The sequence below is a fragment of the Salvelinus fontinalis genome, chromosome 27 (assembly GCF_029448725.1).
Source record: "Salvelinus fontinalis isolate EN_2023a chromosome 27, ASM2944872v1, whole genome shotgun sequence".
Lineage (NCBI taxonomy): Eukaryota > Metazoa > Chordata > Actinopteri > Salmoniformes > Salmonidae > Salvelinus > Salvelinus fontinalis.
In genome coordinates, this window is record NC_074691.1 from 8492644 (window position 1) to 8515273 (window position 22630).

The 22630-nt window shown below is 42.0% G+C and overlaps 2 protein-coding genes across 3 annotated transcripts; both read right to left on the bottom strand.

The window, feature by feature from the left end:
* Positions 1 to 491: 491 nt before the first annotated feature.
* Positions 492 to 9450, bottom strand: rars2 (arginyl-tRNA synthetase 2, mitochondrial). The gene is made up of 20 exons (XM_055884577.1): positions 9281 to 9450; positions 8878 to 8951; positions 8086 to 8188; positions 7781 to 7864; positions 7507 to 7604; positions 7314 to 7369; positions 7089 to 7172; positions 5858 to 5934; positions 5548 to 5706; positions 5188 to 5294; positions 4766 to 4861; positions 4589 to 4649; positions 4410 to 4486; positions 2899 to 3023; positions 2116 to 2183; positions 1775 to 1884; positions 1544 to 1639; positions 1156 to 1230; positions 992 to 1055; positions 492 to 667 (listed from the first exon to the last, which is right to left on the bottom strand). Exons 1-20 carry the CDS (start codon positions 9320 to 9322, stop codon positions 581 to 583), a joined length of 1743 nt encoding a protein of 580 aa, XP_055740552.1. The 5' UTR covers positions 9323 to 9450; the 3' UTR covers positions 492 to 580.
* A 5425-nt stretch (positions 9451 to 14875) lies between these two features.
* Positions 14876 to 19347, bottom strand: akirin2 (akirin 2). 2 transcript variants are annotated; one of them, XR_008754813.1, is made up of 5 exons: positions 18795 to 19347; positions 17478 to 17621; positions 17097 to 17246; positions 16941 to 17034; positions 14876 to 16264 (listed from the first exon to the last, which is right to left on the bottom strand). XR_008754813.1 is itself a non-coding variant. In XM_055884578.1 (5 exons), exons 1-5 carry the CDS (start codon positions 18970 to 18972, stop codon positions 16254 to 16256), a joined length of 555 nt encoding a protein of 184 aa, XP_055740553.1. In that variant the 5' UTR covers positions 18973 to 19346; the 3' UTR covers positions 14876 to 16253. The 2 variants fall into 2 exon arrangements, 1 of the variants encoding a protein (XP_055740553.1); XM_055884578.1 differs by having other exon boundaries at positions 16941 to 17012; positions 18795 to 19346.
* Between the last annotated feature and the right edge of the window lie 3283 nt (positions 19348 to 22630).

Below are 22630 nucleotides of genomic sequence, written 5' to 3' on the forward strand. Positions count from 1 at the left end.
GCTGAGTTACTGCACACATTTCCCAAACTAGGTAGGGTGCACGTTTTGTTACTTGTCCTAACACTACACAGCTGATTCAAATGATCAAAGCTTGATTAGTTGGTTATTTAAAAACCCCTTGGGGTCCCGAGGACAGCGTTTGGGAAACGCCGCCTTAATGTGTGCAGTAACTCAGCTGCTTACGATAAGAATCTGCCGTTACTGATGTGATAGTGTTGAGTAGATGTAAATAATTGGGAAACCCTGCATTAAGTGGTTGGGCAACAAGGAATACAGGTAGGACAGGCTGTCAAACAACTTTGCATAGAGGATTACAGTAAGAGGAATCGTCTGTTGTAGGCCTTGCTCTAACAACAGTGTGGAATGTACAGTGTGGTTGCAAAATGAGATCTGCCAGGAATATATCATCAGATATTTAGCCAGTTCCCTAACCTGTCAAAGAAAAGACCATTGGATTTGATGCAACCAGAAACCAGCCATTTATCACGTGGAAGTGTTAAATCAAGACTACATTTATTTACATTAACACAATAACAGTAGTTACATACACAGGAACATTGATCAAGCAGGCGTTGATTGGTCACATTTTCTCGACTGGTGTGATGCCTAATATTTTCATCCCGTTGGCCAACACAGTGCAGACACCACCGAAGAGGCGCAGCCTAGCCTGTCGACGAGGATGAACAAATTATCTGAATCATCATCTCAACGGTTTACGTCATGAACATGTTCCTTGTCAAAGGATGGTACTAAAACCTGTTGAAAATGGTCACAAGTAGATTTGCAATCTATATGGCTATGCCCGTATAAAATACATTTTCCAAGGAAGGCCATTCACAATTAATGGATAGCATTGAATCTGAATACACCAGGCCCTAAATGCACCCATTGACTGAAATGACACTTATGCACATTGTGGAATTTCCTACCTTGGGTCTCAGGCTATTTATATTGAATAGGATACATGAGCAAATGATCAGTGTTTATCTACCTGTGCAACAGCTTGAGGGCTTCCCTTCACTGGCAGCTCCCTGTGTGCTGATGCAGCCAGGTGACTAGCCAGGCAGGAGAACAAAGACATTTTATGATTAGGTAATATAATATAATCATGTTCACACTGCCTGCATGTCAGACATTAAACACCCTGCTCCTTACCTCAGTGTCATAAGGAAGTTAACGAGATGTTTTGGCTGCAGATCCTGTACAGACTGGTATAGAACTTCGTCATAGCTGAAAATAGACATTGTGAATGATGTAGGATAAATATTTTGATCAATGGAAAACAGCATGTTCCGGTGTGACTGCATTTATTTAGTGACAGTGACATTTTCATCTGAATACCCCACCCACACATGCTTACATTCCTCTATGATGTATTCAAATGCAACAGGAATGAGAGCAGGTTATATAATTGGCTTCCAGCACACAGTAATTAGGGCTCAGAATAGTTCATGGTTAGGGAACCATCCCGGCCCAACACGTAATCAGTGAAGAGTAACCCTGACCATTCTCCTATGTGTGGGGTTAGAGGGCATTCGCTTACCGAAGGAGGTGCTGGAGTATCGAAATACTCCTCTGATCTAGAAGAAGTGACGGGTCAAAGGCACCTTCCTCTCCGTCGCCATACCGATGTATTAAACTGAAATGACAACAGTTGGTGAGAAGTCAGACAATGAGTTGCTTAATCAAGAGTCCGTTCATGTACTGTACTAACGTTCTATATTATTGAAAGTCCTGCAGTTTGTGAAATGATGAATGCTTCCTCATCACTCACCTACGGAGTCTGGCATGTGTGTACTGTAGAAACACCCCTGTATCACCTTGGGCCTGGAGGACCCTATCCCAGTCAAACTTGTAGTCTGATCCTAGAGGCCCTTTAAAGTCCTGAGACAAGAAAGACAGAAAACAGGGTCATATAACCTGGAGCAATCTTCCATTGTTTTCATGCTTCAATAACCTATTTCCAAAGACACAGCTGTCGCTACACCTACAGACCCACACACGTGTTCTTACCCTCTGTTTGTCCTTCGTTTCATACACTAGGTAGGTAAGTTTGAAGACTAAGATGTTTGGTTGGTAAGTCTTATTCTTTAAGGTTGGGTAAAATTGGTTCACCTGAACTATAACCGCGCTGATCCCCACTTTCTCAGCTGTGTGTTCTGGAGACACCATTTCCTTGGTGGCTGAGGAGATAAAGAATGTTAACTGACAGATTATTAATGGCCAATAACTATACACCTAGGCTGAATCCCATATGGCAACCTATTCCCTGCATAGGGCACTATTTTTGACCAGAGCCCTATGTCACCTGGTCAAAAGTAGTGGACTATATAGGAAATAGGGTGTAATGGGAATATTTAAGATGAATAAAGTTCATATTCAGTTTAGAGTGGTACATAGTTCAGCGTATTCATATATTTTCCCTTTCTGTAATACACATGATTTACAGTGTTCTGTTTGTGACACTCAGGTTGACGGTCACTAAACTCAATGCAGTATGTTATGGATTCAACTCATATCTGTTGATAGTGATTGACGCCAGACTGGAGGTACAAGGACTCTGAATATGATGGTATTCTGTGAAACGTTGTGCGATTCTTTAGCAGCTGAGGAAGTCACAGCCTTTTGTTTTGACTTCCTACAAGCCTATTGGGCTGGTGTTTACAGAACAGTTGCCAGCTGATTATGGTACTGTATAATGAAGGCCAATTAGACATTTTCTCCGCTTCTGTGCTGGGTGGCATCTCCCTGTTGCAACTTGTAATAAACCCGATTCATTTTTGATTGACTTTTATCTGGGGCTGCCCTTCTCTTTCGTTCACCTGGAAATTCCTATTACTTAGGGTTTCATTTGGGACGCAGACAAAATCTCTAATGAATCCCATGTCATGTCCTTACTCTTGGACTGGCTCATGTTCCTGAGCATCCTAGCCCGGGCTTCATCCAGGACATCTTCCAGGAAAACCACCTCTCCCAGCCTCGTCTTCATACCCTGCACCAGGCCAAATGGCACATGCTGGCACCTGCAGCCAAACAGATAAAACAATACCTACATATAAACTCAGCAAAAAAAGAAACATCCTCTCACTGTCAACTGCGTTCATTTTCAGCAAACTTAACACGTGTAAATATGAATGTGAACATAACAAGATTCAACGACTGAGACATAAAGTGAACAAGTTCCACAGACTAACAGATATGGAATAATGTGTCCCTGAACAAAGGGGGGGGGGGGGGGGGGGGGGGTTCAAAATCAAAAGTAACACTCAGTATCTGGTGTGGCCACCAGCTGCATTAAGTACTGCAGTGAATCTCCTCAAGGACTGCGCCAGATTTTCCAGTTCTTGCTGATGTTGCCCCACTCTTCCACCAAGACAGCTGCAAGTTCCCGGACATTTCCGGGGGGAATGATGCTGTGACACACCGCCCCAGACCATGACGGACCCTCCACCTCCAAATCGATCCCTCTCCAGAGTACATGCCTCAGTGTAACGCTTATTTCTTTGACAATAAACGTGAATCCGGCCATCACCCATGGTGAGACAAAACCGCGACTCATCAGTGAAGAGCATTTTTTGCCGGTCCTGTCTGGTCCAGCGACGGTGGGTTTGTGCCGATAGGCGATGTTGTTGCCGGTGATGTCTGGTGAGGACCTGCCTTACAACAGGCCAACAAGCCTCAGTCCAGCCTCTCTCAGCCTATTGCGGACAGTTTGAGCACTGATGGAGGGATTGTGCGTTCCTGGTGTACCTCGGGCAGTTGTTGTTGCCATCTTGTTATTGCCATCCTGTACCTGTCCTGCAGGTGTTGTTACACGTGGTCTGCCATTGCGAGGACGATCCGCTGTCAGTCCTGTCTTCCTGTAGCGCTGTCTTAGGCGTCTCACAGTACGGACATTGCAATTTATTGCCCTGGCCATATCTGCAGTTCTCATGCCTCCTTGCAGCATGCCTAAGGCACGTTCACGCAGATGAGCAGGGACCCTGGGCATGTTTCTTTTGGTGTTTTTCAGAGTCAGTAGAAAGGCCTCTTATGTGTCCTAAGTTTTCATAATTGTGACCTTAATTGTCTACCGTCTGTAAGCTGTTTGTGTCTTAACGACCATTCCACAGGTGCATGTTAATTAATTGTTTATGGTTCATTGAACAAGCATGGAAACAATGTTTAAACCCTTTACAATGAAGATCTGTGAAGTTATTTGGATTGTTACGAATTATCTTTGAAAGACAGGGTTGTGAAAAAGGGACGTGAGTTTACATAAATATAACATAGGATAAACATAACAGATAAAACAACTGCATAACAGTGGGGGGGACACACCAAACCATGAAACCAGATAGATTTACTATGGGACTATCTGTAGAAACAATCGATTGTTTGTATTGTGACAGCTGCGTACACAGCGTTACCTCTCAGCCCACGAGTGTCCCATAGCCAAGAGGATCTGGAACAGCTGCTGGAAATGAATCCCTTGACTTTTGTCTGTCTTCACAAAGAAACAGATGACAATACGTTTAGATAAAAGTTCATATAACACTGCTTTTTGTAGTCATTGCTGAGTGTTAGAGCAGTTTGGCCGAATGCTTACCACATAGATCATCTCATCAAAATTGTACCTTTCCTTTCGATCTATGGCTGCAGCAAGATCTCTGGAAAGACACAATATGACAAAAATGATCATCAAGACTCACGTGTCACTTGGTAATTACTAAGGCATTGCACACCAGTCATAACAACACTGTCAACCTTCTAAAGCAGCACAGACCTGGTGATATAGAGAGATGTCCCATCACTGCGTAGTACTGTGGAGTAGCTGGACATGTCTCCAGCTGAAGAGAGATCCACTACGCCTGTCCCCTTCCTGTTAACCGTTATATATATATACACACAATTTATTCACCATATATATCACTTTTGTTTGTTAATTGGACACGCTTATTCTACATTTACTATCACTGTTACCTGTGATCAATGCACTTTTATTTCTTATTCATTTCATAATACTTACCTATAAATAATCCATAGATTATTTCTCTGCTTAATTTAACACGTAGTAGTACTAGATGTTGGGTGGGAATGTTTACTTAAAGGTATGTGGTGACAGTTTGCTTAGTGTATGACATTTACCCAGACCTTTTACACAATGCTCTTTCATTACTCATAAGGATGTTTGCTTCCGTGACATACTCTGTGGTTTTCAGCAGGCCTCGTCTCTCTAGCTGCTGCACCACCCCCTGGGCTTGTTGTTGGTGAAAGGACTCTCCAGAGTAGATGTCAAAATGAACCCCTAAGCGCTGAGAAACATAAACATTGCATCAATATTGACATCTGATAACAAAACGGTGTGTTACAAAGGCGCTAACGTCTTGTGCACTTCCCTGGAATGACAAACCTGTCTGAGTTCATGTGCATGGACATCAATACAAACAGTGTTTGCTTGAGTAGTGTAAATTACTGTTTAAATTTAATAAAACAGTTTAGCCAAAAGTGTAGTCCTACAACAGCCTTTTGGCTAGTTGGTCAGAGGCGTTCAGGCTGGGTCAATACCTTGTAGACTTGTTGGTACTCCTCCACTGTGATCTCTCTAAACTGTTTCCATAGTAACAAGGCCTGGGGTTCCTGCTGTTCCAGCTGTCTAAAGAACTCTCTGGCCTCCTGTCCTATGACCTCATTGTTCTCCGCCTCCTTGTTCACCTGAACGTAAACCTACAGGGCATGTATATACACAAACAAACTTGTAAGGGAAGGCCGCCAAAGACGTGTTCACACGTACTGACATGACTGCATAACAAAACATAACACAAGAGGGCAGTGGTTCAACTTTTTTCTCAGAACTACTATAATTCTCAAAACTTACATCAAATAGGTGTTGTAAGGGATTCTTTTTCAACTTCTCCTGACACCCAAAGAGCTGAAAGCCAGCTCCCAGCAGACCTAAAATCCACAGGCAAAGAAGAGGTTATGGAAACCTGGTCCCATTTCCCAAGGCAATGGTTTACTATACCTTTCAGCGAAAACTATCATTCTTATTTTCAAAAAGTTGTGGTACCAGTAAGCAAATCACATATAGATTTATATTGCTTAAAGGTAGACTCAGTGATATGACGTAGGTGCCCAAAGTAAAATCCCTCAAGGATTTTGGGGAAGTTGAAGCTTGCTTACTGCATTTCTACACAAATTATACTCTAAAATGCTATTTTGAATTAAAAAAAAATTCAAATAAACACCGCCATTAATTAGCACCACAATATTAGGTTTAAAGGTCTGTGGAACGGCATATACCATGTCAACCACTACTCAACCTCCTCATAAATTGACTCAGTTGAGGAAAGGGGCATATATTCCAATGTAAAATAGATACGTAATACACGCTATCAAGTCACATCAAGGCCGACTTCAAATGGCGACATCCAGGCGGTGTGTGAGTTTCAAGTTTGGGGAAGCAATTTTTTCACCATAAAATTGCACCTTTACAATAAAGGATTGCATGCAACCATCATTCCATTTGCAAAATAATGCAAGATAGGTTACTACTCCTAATGTGATTGCATAGTCATAATTTAGGCTAATAATATACCTCAGTTCAGAACAATGTATGCCTGAGCACAGTGAGTAGGCCCAATCAGAGATGTTTCTTCTCCTTTCTTTGCATGGGAAGAATTTGCCATTTTATAAACACATTTCATGCAATTTTACTACACTTTACATGACTGGAGACACAAGCAACATATTTTAATACGACACAAATTAGTGGCTCACTCTGCTGATACTGACAAGCAGATCAGTAAATACGACCTTGTCTTGAATGTAACCATCTAATATAGATCCACGAAAACAAAAGACACAAATTGTACAATATCACGTCCATCTAGTGTGGAGGAAATGATTGTCTCCAAAAAACATTTCAGGTGTACTGATCCAACAATAAAGACAGTGATATGTGTGCACTCACTGTGTGTGACGTTGTGGGAGCGAAGTCTTGCATCTCACGCATCGCAATATCTGCTTTGATGCTCGTGGCAACGTCATTTCACTGAGTCTACCTTCTCAGTGTATTCCTTTATGTTCTTCTTCTCTGCTTTACTCACCAAACTGCATGCCCCAATCTCCCAGGTAATTCACTCTAATGACATTATTTCCCAAGGATTCTTTCAGGTTGGCAATGAAGTTACCTAAAAATAACATTGTGCATTTTTTAGTCACAATAGATACAATATTTCAAACACGTCCTGAATTTAGCCTGAGGTCAGGAACAATATCAAAATGAACTCTGCCCTCTCCTGGTACGCTAAAGAACTTCAACTGAGTCTCACCAATAATGGTGGAACGCAGGTGTCCAGCATGAAACTTCTTGGCAATATTTGGAGAACTGTAAAAGCAAAAGGGCAATGTTGTCAATAAATTAATAAAAAGAAGGTAGCTATTTCTTTAGTGCTTGCCTCTTAACACTTTGCCTCAACATCCTAGACAAACGAATGGAAGTTGGAGGAGAACATATTTCAATACCTAAACTCCACCACGGTTGTTCCTTTTTTGAGGCCATCGAAAAGTTCACTTTTCACACCAAATTTGTGACGTTCTTGGCACAGCTGCTCTAAAACTTTCTGAAACAAAACAAAAACAAACGTGTAGACTTCCAGATGGTTGTCTTGTTCATTTATATACATTCTATTCCTACACGCTGGTTGATAAAAATATTTCAAACAGTCTGCCGTTTTCCGACTGACATGATGAAAAGAGTGAAAATGAAATGAAAAGAGTAGGGAAAAGGCATATTCACCTGTACTAACAGATTCCGACTAACTCTAAAGTGTATCACTCCCCGTCCAGCAAATATTTCTTCCACCACACTGTCTTGCTTTAACTGAAAGGAAATAGCATGCACTGTAATTCTGACAGGAGGGTGAAATCTAAATATCAGCAAAGTGTGAGTATGTGACTGACTAAACTTTTCAGGGTGAAGTTTCCCCTAGGTACCGATCTAGGATTAGTTTCTCCTCCCCCAATCAAAACCTTAACAATTAGTTGGGAAAATGTTAACCTGACCCAAGATCTGCATCTAGACTACAACACTATTGGTCCCACCTGACTGGCCAGAGCCTCTGTCTGTGCCTGGAGGTCTCCATTAGTTGGCAGGATCCCATTCCTCAGCAGAGTGTTGACTGACAACCGAAAATCTGGGGATTGCCTGAGATGAACAATATCAGAAGAACCATTGAGAAACATGGTGACTGTGTAGTGATAATCATGTTTGATTGAGGGATCTGTAAGGACCAGACTAGGACTGAGACTTCAATTCAGTAGATCTCTCTCCCTCACACACACACACACACACACACACACACACACACACACAGGTGTAAAGTACTTATTAAAAATACCCCAAAAAACAACTTAAGTAGTATTTTAAAGTATCTGTACTTTACTATTTATATTTTGGACGACTTTTACTCTACTACATTCCTCAAGAAAATAATGTGCTTTTTACTCCATACATTTTTCCTGACACCCAAAAGTACTAGTTACATCTTGAATGCTAAGCAGGACAGAACATTTAGGTGCCTCGTTTGTAAATTATGTCTGAGTGTTGGAGTGTGCCCCTGGCCATCTATAAAATAATAAAACAAGAACATCTTACTGTCTGGTTTGTTTAAAATAAGGAATGTGAAATAATTTATTATTGTATTTTTTATACTTAAGCATATTTTAGCAATTACATTTACTTTTTAATAATTAAGTATATTTAAAACCAAATACATACTACTTGAATAAAAGTGACTTTCATTTTTACTTGAGGCCTTTTCTATTAAGGCATCTTTACTTTTACTCAAGTATGACAATTGGGTATTTTTCCACCACTGCACACTCACACTTAACTGTTTTTTGGAGACTGGGATAGCACAGAGAGCTGAAATGAAGGCATCTTCAGACCGTCCTAAAGCCCTAGAGAGCTAAACCAAGAGAGGTCAAATATGAAAACTGCAATACACATTGTTGTTATGTCAATTGAACACCATAGCATAGATTATTGGTATGTTTTGAAGTCATGATTACCTACATTGACCAGCTTGAAATATTCAGAATACTCCGCTATCAATGTTAATTGGCCGATAGAAATTATAGTTATAAATTTAAACAAACCGAGGGCATCTTGGTTCTTAAGAATAAATAATGACAGGCACTAACATGCGGATACTATTTGCTAACATTATGCACTAAAGGAAACCCCACATAGCTAACGTTAGCTAACTACACAAATTACACAGAACACATGCACTACCTTCGATGCAATACTTCTTCTGAAATAACAAGCCATGTGCATACGTCGACATCAATGCCGTGTTTTCATAAATTACATTCAATGGTCCTAAAATAGATTATTCCATATTACATTCATGCGTGCTTTTGCAGCTGATGACATTCAAACACTCATTTCCTGCTTAAGTGATCTTTGAACTCAACCTCACACGTTTCATCCAATCGAAGTGGTGTATTTGCCGACCACGTCATAGAAGAGTGGGCACGTTAGATTTCCACTTCGACGCTCTCTGGCGTCGTCTGTCCTCACACAGACTGTGATACCAAAATTAAATATGCACTTGCAAATACTGATATATTTATGCAGCACTAACTTTTTCATTTATTTTGTATTCATAGTGATACATTTTCTTAAATGAATTGGCTCAAATAGGTCAGATATAAGTTCCAATACCATAGAATAAGAATTAAGAACATGTATATTTCTAAAGTCAATAATACACCTGATACTGTAACCACACAATTGCTATGAGAGCAGTGATTATTTGACCAGTAAGTAATAACTCAGATAAAACAGACCTTTCAGGATAGCCTATCACAGTGTTTGTTTGAGAACATTAAGTCATAGGCTTCATGTTCCTTACGCTAACCAGGTTTCCATCCAACCTTTTTATGCAAGTAAAGTACATGTTGGATAACAAAATGTCATGACAGGCCTGATGGAAACAGAAAATGTGTCAGTAAACTTTCCAAATGTCAAAAAATCTAAATACGCTGGACAAGGTGGGATATTTTTGTGTTGGTAAATTGTATGTGAGAAATTTTGATGGAGCGCTTTTATTGATATAATAAATCATATCAAAGTAGACACAATGACGTGGTCCGGGCGCCGAAAACGTGGATGTCGATAAAGGCAGCCCTCCGCACCTCTCCGATTCAGAGGGGTTGGGTTAAATGCAGAAGACACATTTCAGTGGACTGCATTCAGTTGTACAACTGACTAGGTATCCCCCTTTCCCATCCCACTTTGACTGGTTGGGAAAGCCTGCAGTTTATTAGGCTACATATTAAACTATTTATGAACTTCACAGGGTGGTGAAAATGCAAGGTGATGAGCAGCCGTATTCATTGACCTGGCCAAGGCTTTTGACTCTGTCAATCACCACATCCTCATCGGCAGACTCGACAGCCTTGGTTTCTCTAATGATTGCCTCGCCTGGTTCACCAACTACTTCTCTGATCGAGTTCAGTGTGTCAAATCGGAGGGTCTGTTGTCCGGGCCTCTGGCAGTCTCTATGGGGGTGCCACAGGGTTCAATTCTTGGACCGACTCTCTTCTCTGTATACATCAATGATGTCGCTCTTGCTGCTGGTGATTCTCTGATCCATCTCTACGCAGACGACACTATTCTGTATACTTCTGGCCCTTCTTTTGACACTGTGTTAACAACCCTCCAGGCGAGCTTCAATGCCATACAACTCTCCTTCCGTGGCCTCCATTTGCTCTTAAATACAAGTAAAACTAAATGCATGCTCTTCAACCGATCGCTGCCTGCACCTGCCCGCCTGTCCAACATCACTACTCTGGACGGCTCTGACTTAGAATATGTGGACAACTACAAATACCTAGGTGTCTGGTTAGACTGTAAACTCTCCTTCCAGACTCACATCAAACATCTCCAATCCAAAGTTAAATCTAGAATTGGCTTCCTATTCCGCAACAAAGCATCCTTCACTCATGCTGCCAAACATACCCTTGTAAACATTCCCTGACCCATCTGTCTATCGCCTCCTTTGAATTCCATGCTGTCACAGTTACCAGCCCTTTCAAGCTTAACATCCTTATCATTTATCGCCCTCCAGGTTCCCTTGGAGAGTTCATCAATGAGCTTGACGCCCTGATAAGTTCCTTTCCTGAGGATGGCTCACCTCTCACAGTTCTGGGTGACTTTAACCTCCCCACGTCTACCTTTGACTCATTCCTCTCTGCCTCCTTCTTTCCACTCCTCTCCTCTTTTGACCTCACCCTCTCACCTTCCCCCCCTACTCACAAGGCAGGCAATACGCTTGACCTCATCTTTACTAGATGCTGTTCTTCCACTAATCTCATTGCAACTCCCCTCCAAGTCTCCGACCACTACCTTGTATCCTTTTCCCTCTCGCTCTCATCCAACACTTCCCACACTGCCCCTACTCGGATGGTATTGCGCCCCAACCTTCGCTCTCTCTCCCCCGCTACTCTCTCCTCTTCCATCCTATCATCTCTTCCCTCTGCTCAAACCTTCTCCAACCTATCTCCTGATTCTGCCTCCTCAACCCTCCTTTCCTCCCTTTCTGCATCCTTTGACTCTCTATGTCCCCTATCCTCCAGGCCGGCTCGGTCCTCCCCTCCTGCTCCGTGGCTCGACGACTCATTGCGAGCTCACAGAACAGGGCTCCGGGCAGCCGAGCGGAAATGGAGGAAAACTCGCCTCCCTGCGGACCTGGCATCCTTTCACTCCCTCCTCTCTACATTCTCCTCTTCTGTCTCTGCTGCTAAAGCCAATTTCTACCACTCTAAATTCCAAGCATCTGCCTCTAACCCTAGGAAGCTCTTTGCCACCTTCTCCTCCCTCCTGAATCCTCCTCCCCCTCCTCCCCCCTCCTCCCTCTCTGCTGATGACTTCGTCAACCATTTTGAAAAGAAGGTCGACGACATCCGATCCTCGTTTGCTAAGTCAAACGACACCGCTGGTTCTGCTCACACTGCCCTACCCTGTGCTTTGACCTCTTTCTCCCCTCTCTCTCCAGATGAAATCTCGCGTCTTGTGACGGCCGGCCGCCCAACAACCTGCCCGCTTGACCCTATCCCCTCCTCTCTTCTCCAGACCATTTCCGGAGACCTTCTCCCTTACCTCACCTCGCTCATCAACTCATCCTTGACCGCTGGCTACGTCCCTTCTGTCTTCAAGAGAGCGAGAGTTGCACCCCTTCTGAAAAAACCTACACTCGATCCCTCCGATGTCAACAACTACAGACCAGTATCCCTTCTTTCTTTTCTCTCCAAAACTCTTGAACGTGCCGTCCTTGGACAGCTCTCCTGCTATCTCTCTCAGAATGACCTTCTTGATCCAAATCAGTCAGGTTTCAAGACTAGTCATTCAACTGAGACTGCTCTTCTCTGTGTCACGGAGGCGCTCCGCACTGCTAAAGCTAACTCTCTCTCCTCTGCTCTCATCCTTCTAGACCTATCGGCTGCCTTTGATACTGTGAACCATCAGATCCTCCTCTCCACCCTCTCCGAGCTGGGCATCTCCGGCGCGGCCCACGCTTGGATTGCGTCCTACCTGACAGGTCGCTCCTACCAGGTGGCGTGGCGAGAATCTGTCTCCGCACCACGTGCTCTCACCACTGGTGTCCCCCAGGGCTCTGTTCTAGGCCCTCTCCTATTCTCGCTATACACCAAGTCACTTGGCTCTGTCATATCCTCACATGGTCTCTCCTATCATTGCTATGCAGACGACACACAATTAATCTTCTCCTTTCCCCCCTCTGATAACCAGGTGGTGAATCGCATCTCTGCATGTCTGGCAGACATATCAGTGTGGATGACGGATCACCACCTCAAGCTGAACCTCGGCAAGACGGAGCTGCTCTTCCTCCCGGGGAAGGACTGCCCGTTCCATGATCTCGCCATCACGGTTGACAACTCCATTGTGTCCTCCTCCCAGAGTGCTAAGAACCTTGGCGTGATCCTGGACAACACCCTGTCGTTCTCAACTAACATCAAGGCGGTGACCCGTTCCTGTAGGTTCATGCTCTACAACATTCGCAGAGTACGACCCTGCCTCACGCAGGAAGCGGCGCAGGTCCTAATCCAGGCACTTGTCATCTCCCGTCTGGATTACTGCAACTCGCTGTTGGCTGGGCTCCCTGCCTGTGCCATTAAACCCCTACAACTCATCCAGAACGCCGCAGCCCGTCTGGTGTTCAACTTTCCCAAGTTCTCTCACATCACCCCGCTCCTCCGCTCTCTCCACTGGCTTCCAGTTGAAGCTCGCATCCGCTACAAGACCATGGTGCTTGCCTACGGAGCTATGAGGGGAACGGCACCTCTGTACCTTCAGGCTCTGATCAGGCCCTACACCCAAACAAGGGCACTGCGTTCATCCACCTCTGGCCTGCTCGCCTCCCTACCTCTGAGGAAGTACAGTTCCCGCTCAGCCCAGTCAAAACTGTTCGCTGCTCTGGCACCCCAATGGTGGAACAAACTCCCTCACGACACCAGGTCAGCGGAGTCAATCACCACCTTCCGGAGACACCTGAAACCCCACCTCTTTAAGGAATACCTAGGATAGGATAAAGTAATCCTTCTAACCCCCCCCTTAAAAGAGTTAGATGCACTATTGTAAAGTGGTTGTTCCACTGGATATCATAAGGTGAATGCACCAATTTGTAAGTCGCTCTGGATAAGAGCGTCTGCTAAATGACTTAAATGTAAATGTAATGTAAATGTAAAACTGACCATCCTACCAATCCTCGACTTCGGTGATGTCATTTACAAAATAGCCTCCAAAACCCTACTCAATAAATTGGATGCAGTCTATCACAGTGCCATCCGTTTTGTCACCAAAGCCCCATATACTACCCACCACTGCGACCTGTACACTCTCGTTGGCTGGCCCTCGCTTCATACTCGTCGTCAAACCCACTGGCTCCAGGTCATCTACAAGACCCTGCTAGGTAAAGTCCCCCCTTATCTCAGCTCGCTGGTCACCATAGCAGCACCTACCTGTAGCACGCGCTCCAGCAGGTATATCTCTCTGGTCACCCCCAAAACCAATTCTTCCTTTGGCCGCCTCTCCTTCCAGTTCTCTGCTGCCAATGACTGGAACGAACTACAAAAATCTCTGAAACTGGAAACACTTATCTCCCTCACTAGCTTTAAGCACCAGCTGTCAGAGCAGCTCATAGATTACTGCACCTGTACATAGCCCATCTATAATTTAGCCCAAACAACTACCTCTTTACCTACTGTATTTATTTATTTTGCTCCTTTGCACCCCATTATTTCTATCTCTACTTTTTTCTATCTCTACTATCTCTACTTGTTTTACTTTTTTTTACTTGCTATATTGTATTTACTTCGCCACCATGGCCTTTTTATATTTTTATTTATATATATATATTTTGTTTGCCTTCACCTCCCTTGCTCATATTGTATATAGACTTATTTTTCACTGTATTATTGACTGTATGTTTGTTTTACTCCATGTGTAACTATGTGTTGTTGTATGTGTCGAACTGCTTTGCTTTATCTTGGCCAGGTCGCAATTGTAAATGAGAACGTGTTCTCAATTTGCCTACCTGGTTAAATAAAGGTGAAATAAATAAATAAAATAAATGAGCTTGATGCTCCATGTCAATAAATATCGAGTCTTATTCTGGTGACAAGATCAGACGCTTGGCTGCCGTTTGAAAATAAAAAAATATCTCATACATTTGTCCATAATAATCTCATGTACCCACACTGGATCTGCGAGCTGTTGCCTAGAACGCACATGCCAATATCAATGAGCACCGCTACATACATTTATTTGGAAAACCATCAGTAGAGCTGAAAATGTGACACAAACCCATTTAACTTGCATTTTTTATTTGATACATGGGAATTTAACCACAATATGTATTTGTATGTGCACTACGTCATCACGCACAGCCTTTTACCCATAACAAGTCAATTCGATGAAAACACATCTGGTGGGAAAAACTAACATTGTTTTTATGCAGATTATACAATATTCACCAACTGGATGGAAACCTAGCTACTATGAACATTTTTTTATGTGTTTGGACAAGATAAAATACCTTCAAAGTACTCCTTCTCAAATGGTGGAGGAGATAGATTATACACAGTCCAAAATCAACACCATCAAAAGCAAATCACTAAAGTGGAACCTTCTCCGGCACACTGGGAAGAGATAAATTGAACAGAGATGTCAACTATTCTAGCATTTTTGACTATGAAAAAGACAATGTGAAACCAGAACACCCTTTAATGTAAACCTATTATTCATTTGCTTTACCCAAACCAAGTCCATTAAGCTACATAGCCAGTAAAATAAACAGGGTAATAAATAGCACCCCCCCCCCCCTTTAAAAGAAAAAAAGGATAACTGTAACAAAGGTCCGGCAAAACGACATAATTTACACAGGCCATTTACCATTACAATGTAACCATAACTGATAAATGCTAGGATGTCCTCTCCTGGAGTCCAGTCCAGAAGCTTCCTTGGATTATCTGCTCTTTTGTAGTCAACCACCCCTCAACTGTACAGGTTGATTTGATTAAAAGAAAAAAAGGTGTGTCTCATCATTGTTGAAACAAAGAAACATGTTTATGGAACAAGATAAATCTAAATGTGTGGTGGCAGAGTTGTAGCCTGAGTGCCAGTCTGTTTGGGCTATAATGCCAACTCCTTGTCACTCATTGTCTTAGCTTGACAAGAACAGCAATGTAGTTGGAAAGAGCACAAACAGATCGAAGACGAGGTTAGCAGAGTTGGGAATGGCAGGTCACTTTATAAAAAGGCCTAAGAAAAAAAGCCTAATAAATATCAATACAGCAATTAAAACAACGGAGGCCACTGGTAGAGTAATAGGTAGCAGAGGTCCATATATGTGTTGACAGCAGGAAGCACTCCAAGGCTTCATACAAAATGGCACCCTATTTTATATATAGTGCACTAATTTTGACCGTAGCTCTATGGGCGCTGGCCAAAAGTAGTAAATTGGGTGCCATTTAGGCCGCAGCTCAAATACCAGTCGCAGAAGAGAACGTAGTTGCCACTGACAGAAGCTTGAGGCATCCTAAGCCCACAGGGGAGATATGGCACTGCTACAAGTCCAACTAGAGCCCCTGAGTCTCTGGAGAATACGGTTGGCAGAGAATCAAATGGGAAGCTTTTAGCAATAATAAAATGGGAAATTGGTATTCCATCAAATATGAGGCGTCACTCAGGAAACATCTGGGGAGGAAGAGAGAGCAGCTATGAATACAGATTCATAAACATAAAGTTCACAATACATTAAGCATGATACAGAAGTGACAGGGGTCTTTATAAAGAAGGGAGGACGCATGTCAGTGTTTCCCCTAGGTGTTTTTTTTTCTTTCCGCAGTGGCAAGAGTCACAGGGGGGGGGGGGGGGGGGGGGGTGTTCAGGTTCACTCTCTAATCACAATTTTTACATAGAAAAGCAACACAATTTGATGTTCTAAGTACACAGCAATCCTAAAACCACATCAGGAGACCACTTTCGAGGTCTGGAAAACATTAAGATATTTAGATTTAATGTTTTTAATGTTACCCTTTTATTCAAGTGCTCACGCACCTAGGACTGTTTGGTTAGCAGTGTTTCTGTAGCACGTGACAGCATTTGAAAAACAATTGCCCATTGGATTGATGGAAATAATAATGATATCATTTTACCAGGTAGGCATAGGCTACTTTATAGCAAGTTAACATTTAATTGAGAAGGTTTTTGGGAAAGCCTTTCCATCTACCAAGACATACCATTAGAGTCGCTATATTTCCTCCAGTCAAATTGTAGGGGTGTGGTGGCAACAATTTAGCAGCGGCGGTGCGATGCTGCTAAAATAATATATGGGAAACACTGCACTGACAGAGGGAAGTTTATTACTCACAGCTAGCAGGTTGCTCTCCAAATCGCCGCATTAGCTGATCGTGAGTGAACTTAACGAAAGCATCATATTGCTCTGCAAAAAGAGAGAAAAAGGTCTGACAATAAACAGAGTGCTATATATTCTGCAGAGGTCACAGAAACAGCTTCTCCAACACACCTGCTAGTTTTGTTGTCAATATTTCGTCATATTCTTCCCTTATCTTCTCCTCTCGTTCTTTAAGTAGTCGTTCACAGATCATCCCAACCTGTCTCAAGGTAAATAGAGGTTGCTCTTTTCTAGATGGGGAGACGGCACCAGAAGATGTTCCTGTATAGAGAATAAGTATCCATTATCGGGGAGAACATTCTCAAAACCACATGTGAAACTTGACCCCCAAAAATGATGACATTAAATGAAGCCAAGCGACATACAACTGCAAGCTAACAATAGGGATGACAATTGTTGTGAGGCAACCAATGGTTTCCATTTGATGAACCCCCTCAGATGTGTCTTTATTCCTCCTGATGTCCTTCCTGAGTAAAAGCAGACTGGACATACCTGGCAGACTGGATCCATTAAGGATGGAGCTATGGGGTTGTGACTCCAGGGGACAACAGCCCTCGGTCTGCTGAAAGCTGTTCTCCAGGTGCCTTCGCTTCTGCATCCGCTTGTACTCTTGCTTGATATTGTGCAGGATTTGCTCTGGAATGGAAAACAAGGGCAAGATGTGGTTAGGGCAAGCTAATCAATCATTCCAAATAACAAATTGCACAACATACTCAAGCAATATACCTTGTGAGTCATCTTGATACTTCACTAAGTAACTAACAACAATATGACCTTAATTCAAGGACAAAGGCTACAAAACTCGAGCTATCCACTTCCGTAGCAAATGAGAACCCCATTCCAACCCCTGCAGGAAGCAATTCCACTGCACAGACTAGGCCATGTTGGACCAGAGGTAGAAAAAGTATCCAACTGTCATACTTGAGTAAAAGATAACTTAATGGAAAATGACTCAAGTAAAATTCACCCAGTAAAATACAACTTGAGTAAACCTAAAAGTATTTGGTTTTAAATATACTTAAGTATCAAAAATAAATGTAATGGCTAAAATATACCTAAGTATCAAAAGTATAAATAATTTCTGATTCATTACATTAAGTAAATTTACAGACAGACAGGGAGGGGCACACTCCAATAATTTACAAACTATGCATGTCCACCAGATCAAAGGCAGTAGGGATGGATGACCTCTTGATAAGTGTGTGAATTGCACCATTTTCCTGTCCTTTTAAGCATTCAAACTATAACAAATGTCAGGGGAAAATGTAAGGCGTAAAAAGCATATTATTTTCTTTAGGAATGTTGTGAAGTAAACAAAAATATAAAATAGTAAAGATACCCATAAAAACATTTTTAAATGTAAAGTAGTTTTACTAAACCTAAAGTACTTTACACCAGTGTTTGACTAATATATTGCCAATATGGCTACATGCCATCACCCTGTTGCTGTTAAATAAGTATTTATCAGATACATTTCTGGCTAAATGTAAAATGCTCATTTATAAGATCTATGCTAGCTAGCTTAGCTTGAAGGTTTAGCACCGGCCTCCTAGCTGCCATTAGTTAGTAAGCTAGTTGAACAAACAGTTGCTTCTAAGTCACAGGTTTCAACAACAAATGCAAGAAGTGTTTCAAGTTTATCAGTAACTTACTGTAGCTACTAGTCAGGCATTTGATATTGCTTAGCCAACAAGCTTTAGTAGTTAGCTACGCTAACATAGCTAACCTCACCAAGGTGCCCTAACAACACCTTTCATCCATAGATACCCACTCATGCCTTAAATCTAGTAGCTATTAAATGTTGCTAACCCGTTGTGAGTCTGGACGACACTTCTCCAAATGGTGAGGGCTCCATACGCAGATATTTCTGGGGTGATGAGGTCGAGGCAGCTTGAGACATTGGGGTGCACCTCCTCCTTTTGGGGGACGCCTGGTTCATCAATGGATCGAAATCCATAGTCCTTTTCAAAGTAGCCCCACAAGCCATTCCGTGGACAATATTATGGATCTATAAAAACGAGATAAAGCTGTGGTTTTTGCTATCAGAGGGCACACCAGAACTCCTGTGACTGGGTCCCTCCGCTGGCTTTCTTCTCCGACTACCCTCAAGGGAAAATTCAGGTTATGAACAGATGACTTCGATTTTTCGCCTCTCAAGTCTTAATACCATCCAAAACGCAGACCCTGTAATGGCCTAGTGTTAGTAGAAATTCATCCAATCAATTAGTGTATGTGAATTATCATATAAAACCAGATGACAGTAGATTTCGGACAAGTATTTCCTTCTCCCAGCACCGTCGTCAAATTCTCGCCTTGATGACAACCAACATGGCGTCAAAAACAACGTTCATTTTACATTCTGAGCTAATGGGCATGCGCACTTAAGGAATCTCGTGTTAGTTAATGTAGTTTATTTTTTTATACAGTTTGTACTTGTTCATATGCAATACTTGGCGCCTTTGCACTACATTCCCCACATAAACCGTGAATGCCAAAAGCACTCGCCAAATTGAAATGGGTGGTGCAATCTGGTATCCTTGGGACGTCCATTGAAATTGAAATGTAAAATATTTAAGGTAAGGGTTAAGGTTAAGGTTTAGATAAGGGTTAGAGTTAGGTAAGGGTTAGGCTAAGGGTAGGGGTTTCGGGTAGGGACGTCCCAATGATTCCACATAGCACTGACCAATTTAAATGCCACAGTACTTTTAAATTATTTAAAGAATTGGAATAAACCTTTTAGTTAATTCCTAACGAAGAACAGAACGTATGAAAACGTGTTCTCCAGTCATTGTCTCATTTCTGAATGTGCATATTTGATTCAACTTATTTTATTGTTCTTGTAAATAACAGTACTTTGCTAAATCTATTCTCTATTGTTCTGTGCTGCATTCTGACTCATTAACCAGCAGGAAAAAAGAAACATGTGCGTTTAGACAGGCGACCCAATCCTGATATTATTTTTACTCAGCTCTGATGTGGTTGGTCAAAAGACCAATTAGTAGAGAAAAAAATATCTGCCTGTTTAAACGCAGCCCGTGAAATTTGCAGGAAATCTATTATTACAGCTAATCCCACAGACTTTTCAAATGATTGGACAAAGTAAATATTCCTTAAACGTTTCTCGCTCATATGGGACATCCCCATGTCAGTAGGCTACATACTTTCAGTTTAGGACTGGCCCCATTGTGTTCGAGGTGCACTTCCTTATTTAGATGTTGTTTATGTCCAGGTTCAGATTCAGATATACCTGAACTAATATCGGTTAACCCAGAACTAAAGTCTCACGTAATATGTCAGCTGCTCGATTAAATTATTGGTTCATATGTATTAAAATAAGAGATGACGAGGAGCAGAAAAGCTCTCTCTTTGCAAATTACAGGCCGAATGTTCTCTCTTTTGAAATTCTAAAGATGCTAACACCAGCAAAACCATGAGTTGTGGGAACCAGTGACGAAAAATCTAATCAAATTGTAGTTGTCACATGCTTTGTAAACAACAGTTGTAGTGTTTACTTACGTGCCCTTCCCAACCATGTAGAGAAAAAAATACAAATATGAGTAAAGATAACTTGGCTGTATAACGTTACATAACGTTAGGCAGTGGCGACCCCTCATTCAGGGCAGAATAAAATAAATATATTTTTTGTTTGTTTTTTGGGGTTGCCTGTTTTGCATGTTATTTTAGCATTAATACGTGTCACATATCAGTTTGCAAACAATGATTTAAAAAAAAATATATAATTCATTGTAAAGCCGCTTACAAACATTGTCTCTTTTTTGCTTTCTTGAGTAAGGCAGCTCCAAAATGCAGGTGTTTCAGCCTAGCTTAGTGCTTTCTGTGGTGGTGGGGCAGCCAACAGAAAATACGGAGTGTAGGGGTAGGGAATGTTCTCTAGTTGTGACGTGATTGGCTCAGTGTTCTGTCACTCATGGGGACAATATGTCACCACCAAGTCTAAGGGTAAAGCTCGAAAATTCATGCCCCTTGGGTGCTGCCATAGAGTTACATTAGAAGTGCCCATCCAAGAAGGCTCAAGGTAATTGGCCACAGATAAAAGGATTCCAAATCACGTTAGCTTTGATACTTTCAAAATCTTAGCTAGCAGTCATCATCATGAATCAAGTCTACAATCTACTGGCAAATCCTTTTTAATCCTTGCCATATGAAGAGAAAAAATGAAGAGAAATTATAGATAAAATGTATCGGTGCTCATCTGCTATTGGACATAAACAAGTTGGAAATTGCAAATTCAACAAGTTAGTAGTTTGGAAGGAATCAGTAGCTAACTGCAAGCATTGCAAAGCAATCACTAGCCTGCTTTTCAGTGGAGTGGCTGTGTGGTTCCAGGGTCTCTTTTCCAAGCTTAAAATTATAAACATTCAACATTGGCCATGCTGTCAATCCAGCATGATTTCTGCCCCGCTGAAAACAACTGTTAACTCGGAACTGGGAAATCTGGCTTCAGTGAGTTCAAGACAACTGGGAACTCTGGGAAAAAACGAGCTCCGACTTAAAAAATACGTTTTGAATGGTTATCCAACTGTAAGTCAAGAACTCGGGCCTCTTTCTAGAGCTACGACTTGAAGATCACTGATGTCATCATGATTCAACCTTGTTTTTGTACCGAGTTCCCAGTTGTCTTGAAAGCACCATAAATCCAGAGAATGCCTGACTTTGAGTCCAAACATGTAATGTATGCTGCTGCATAAATTATGTAATATGCCAGGGAGATATGTATACGGTAGTTAAGAAAGTAATACTAAGTATATGTTGTGTAGTAAGCTGTTTGTAGCCCATGTGCCTCACCCTAATAATTTGGTCTATTTTCCCTTCATTTCGCCTACTGTTCTTACTTGGTGGTGCACATGTAGCCTATAACCTGTTTTAGAGAAATGTAATCATTGAATATTGTAAGAGCTTTCATTGTCTGCTTATATGTCCCCTTTATTTATTCTACGGTTCTGACTTGGTGTACAACACTGCAAGAATGGCCTGTCACGCCCTGGCCTTAGTATTCTTTGTTTTCTTAATTATTTTAGTTAGGTCAGGGTGTGACATGGGGAATGTATGTGTTTTTGTAGTGTCTAGGGTGGTTGTAAGGTTTAGGGGGTTTATTAGAGTAGTTGGGTTTATGTTTAGTATAGAAGTCTAGCTGTGTCTATGGTTGAGTGTAGGTATCTAGGAAAGTCTATGGTTGCCTGAATTGGGTCTCAATTAGAGACAGCTGGTTATTGTTGTCTCTGATTGGGAGCCGTATTTAAGGCAACCATAGGCTTTAGCTGTTTGTGGGAAATTGTCTATGTCGAAGTGTTTTGTGTCAGCACTTATGTTTGTATAGCTTCATGGTCGTCTGTTTTGTTGGTTTGTTTCGTTTTTTCCTTCTTATAATAAAAAGAAGATGTATTTTTCACGCGCTGCGCCTTGGTCCTCTCTCTATCCCTTTGAAGATCGTGACAGGCCGATGTTCTGAATTCTGTCGCTGTACATTTCTAAAGTGCTGAACAAATAGTTATATTGACTACGTCAGTCCTAGCTCGCTCAATAATGTCTTAATCGAAATTACGGATTGCCTCTTATCCGCTTGTCGTCCCCTTATGCCATAGTTTGTACATCTCAATTGTCAGTAGAAACCACATTTGTTGAAG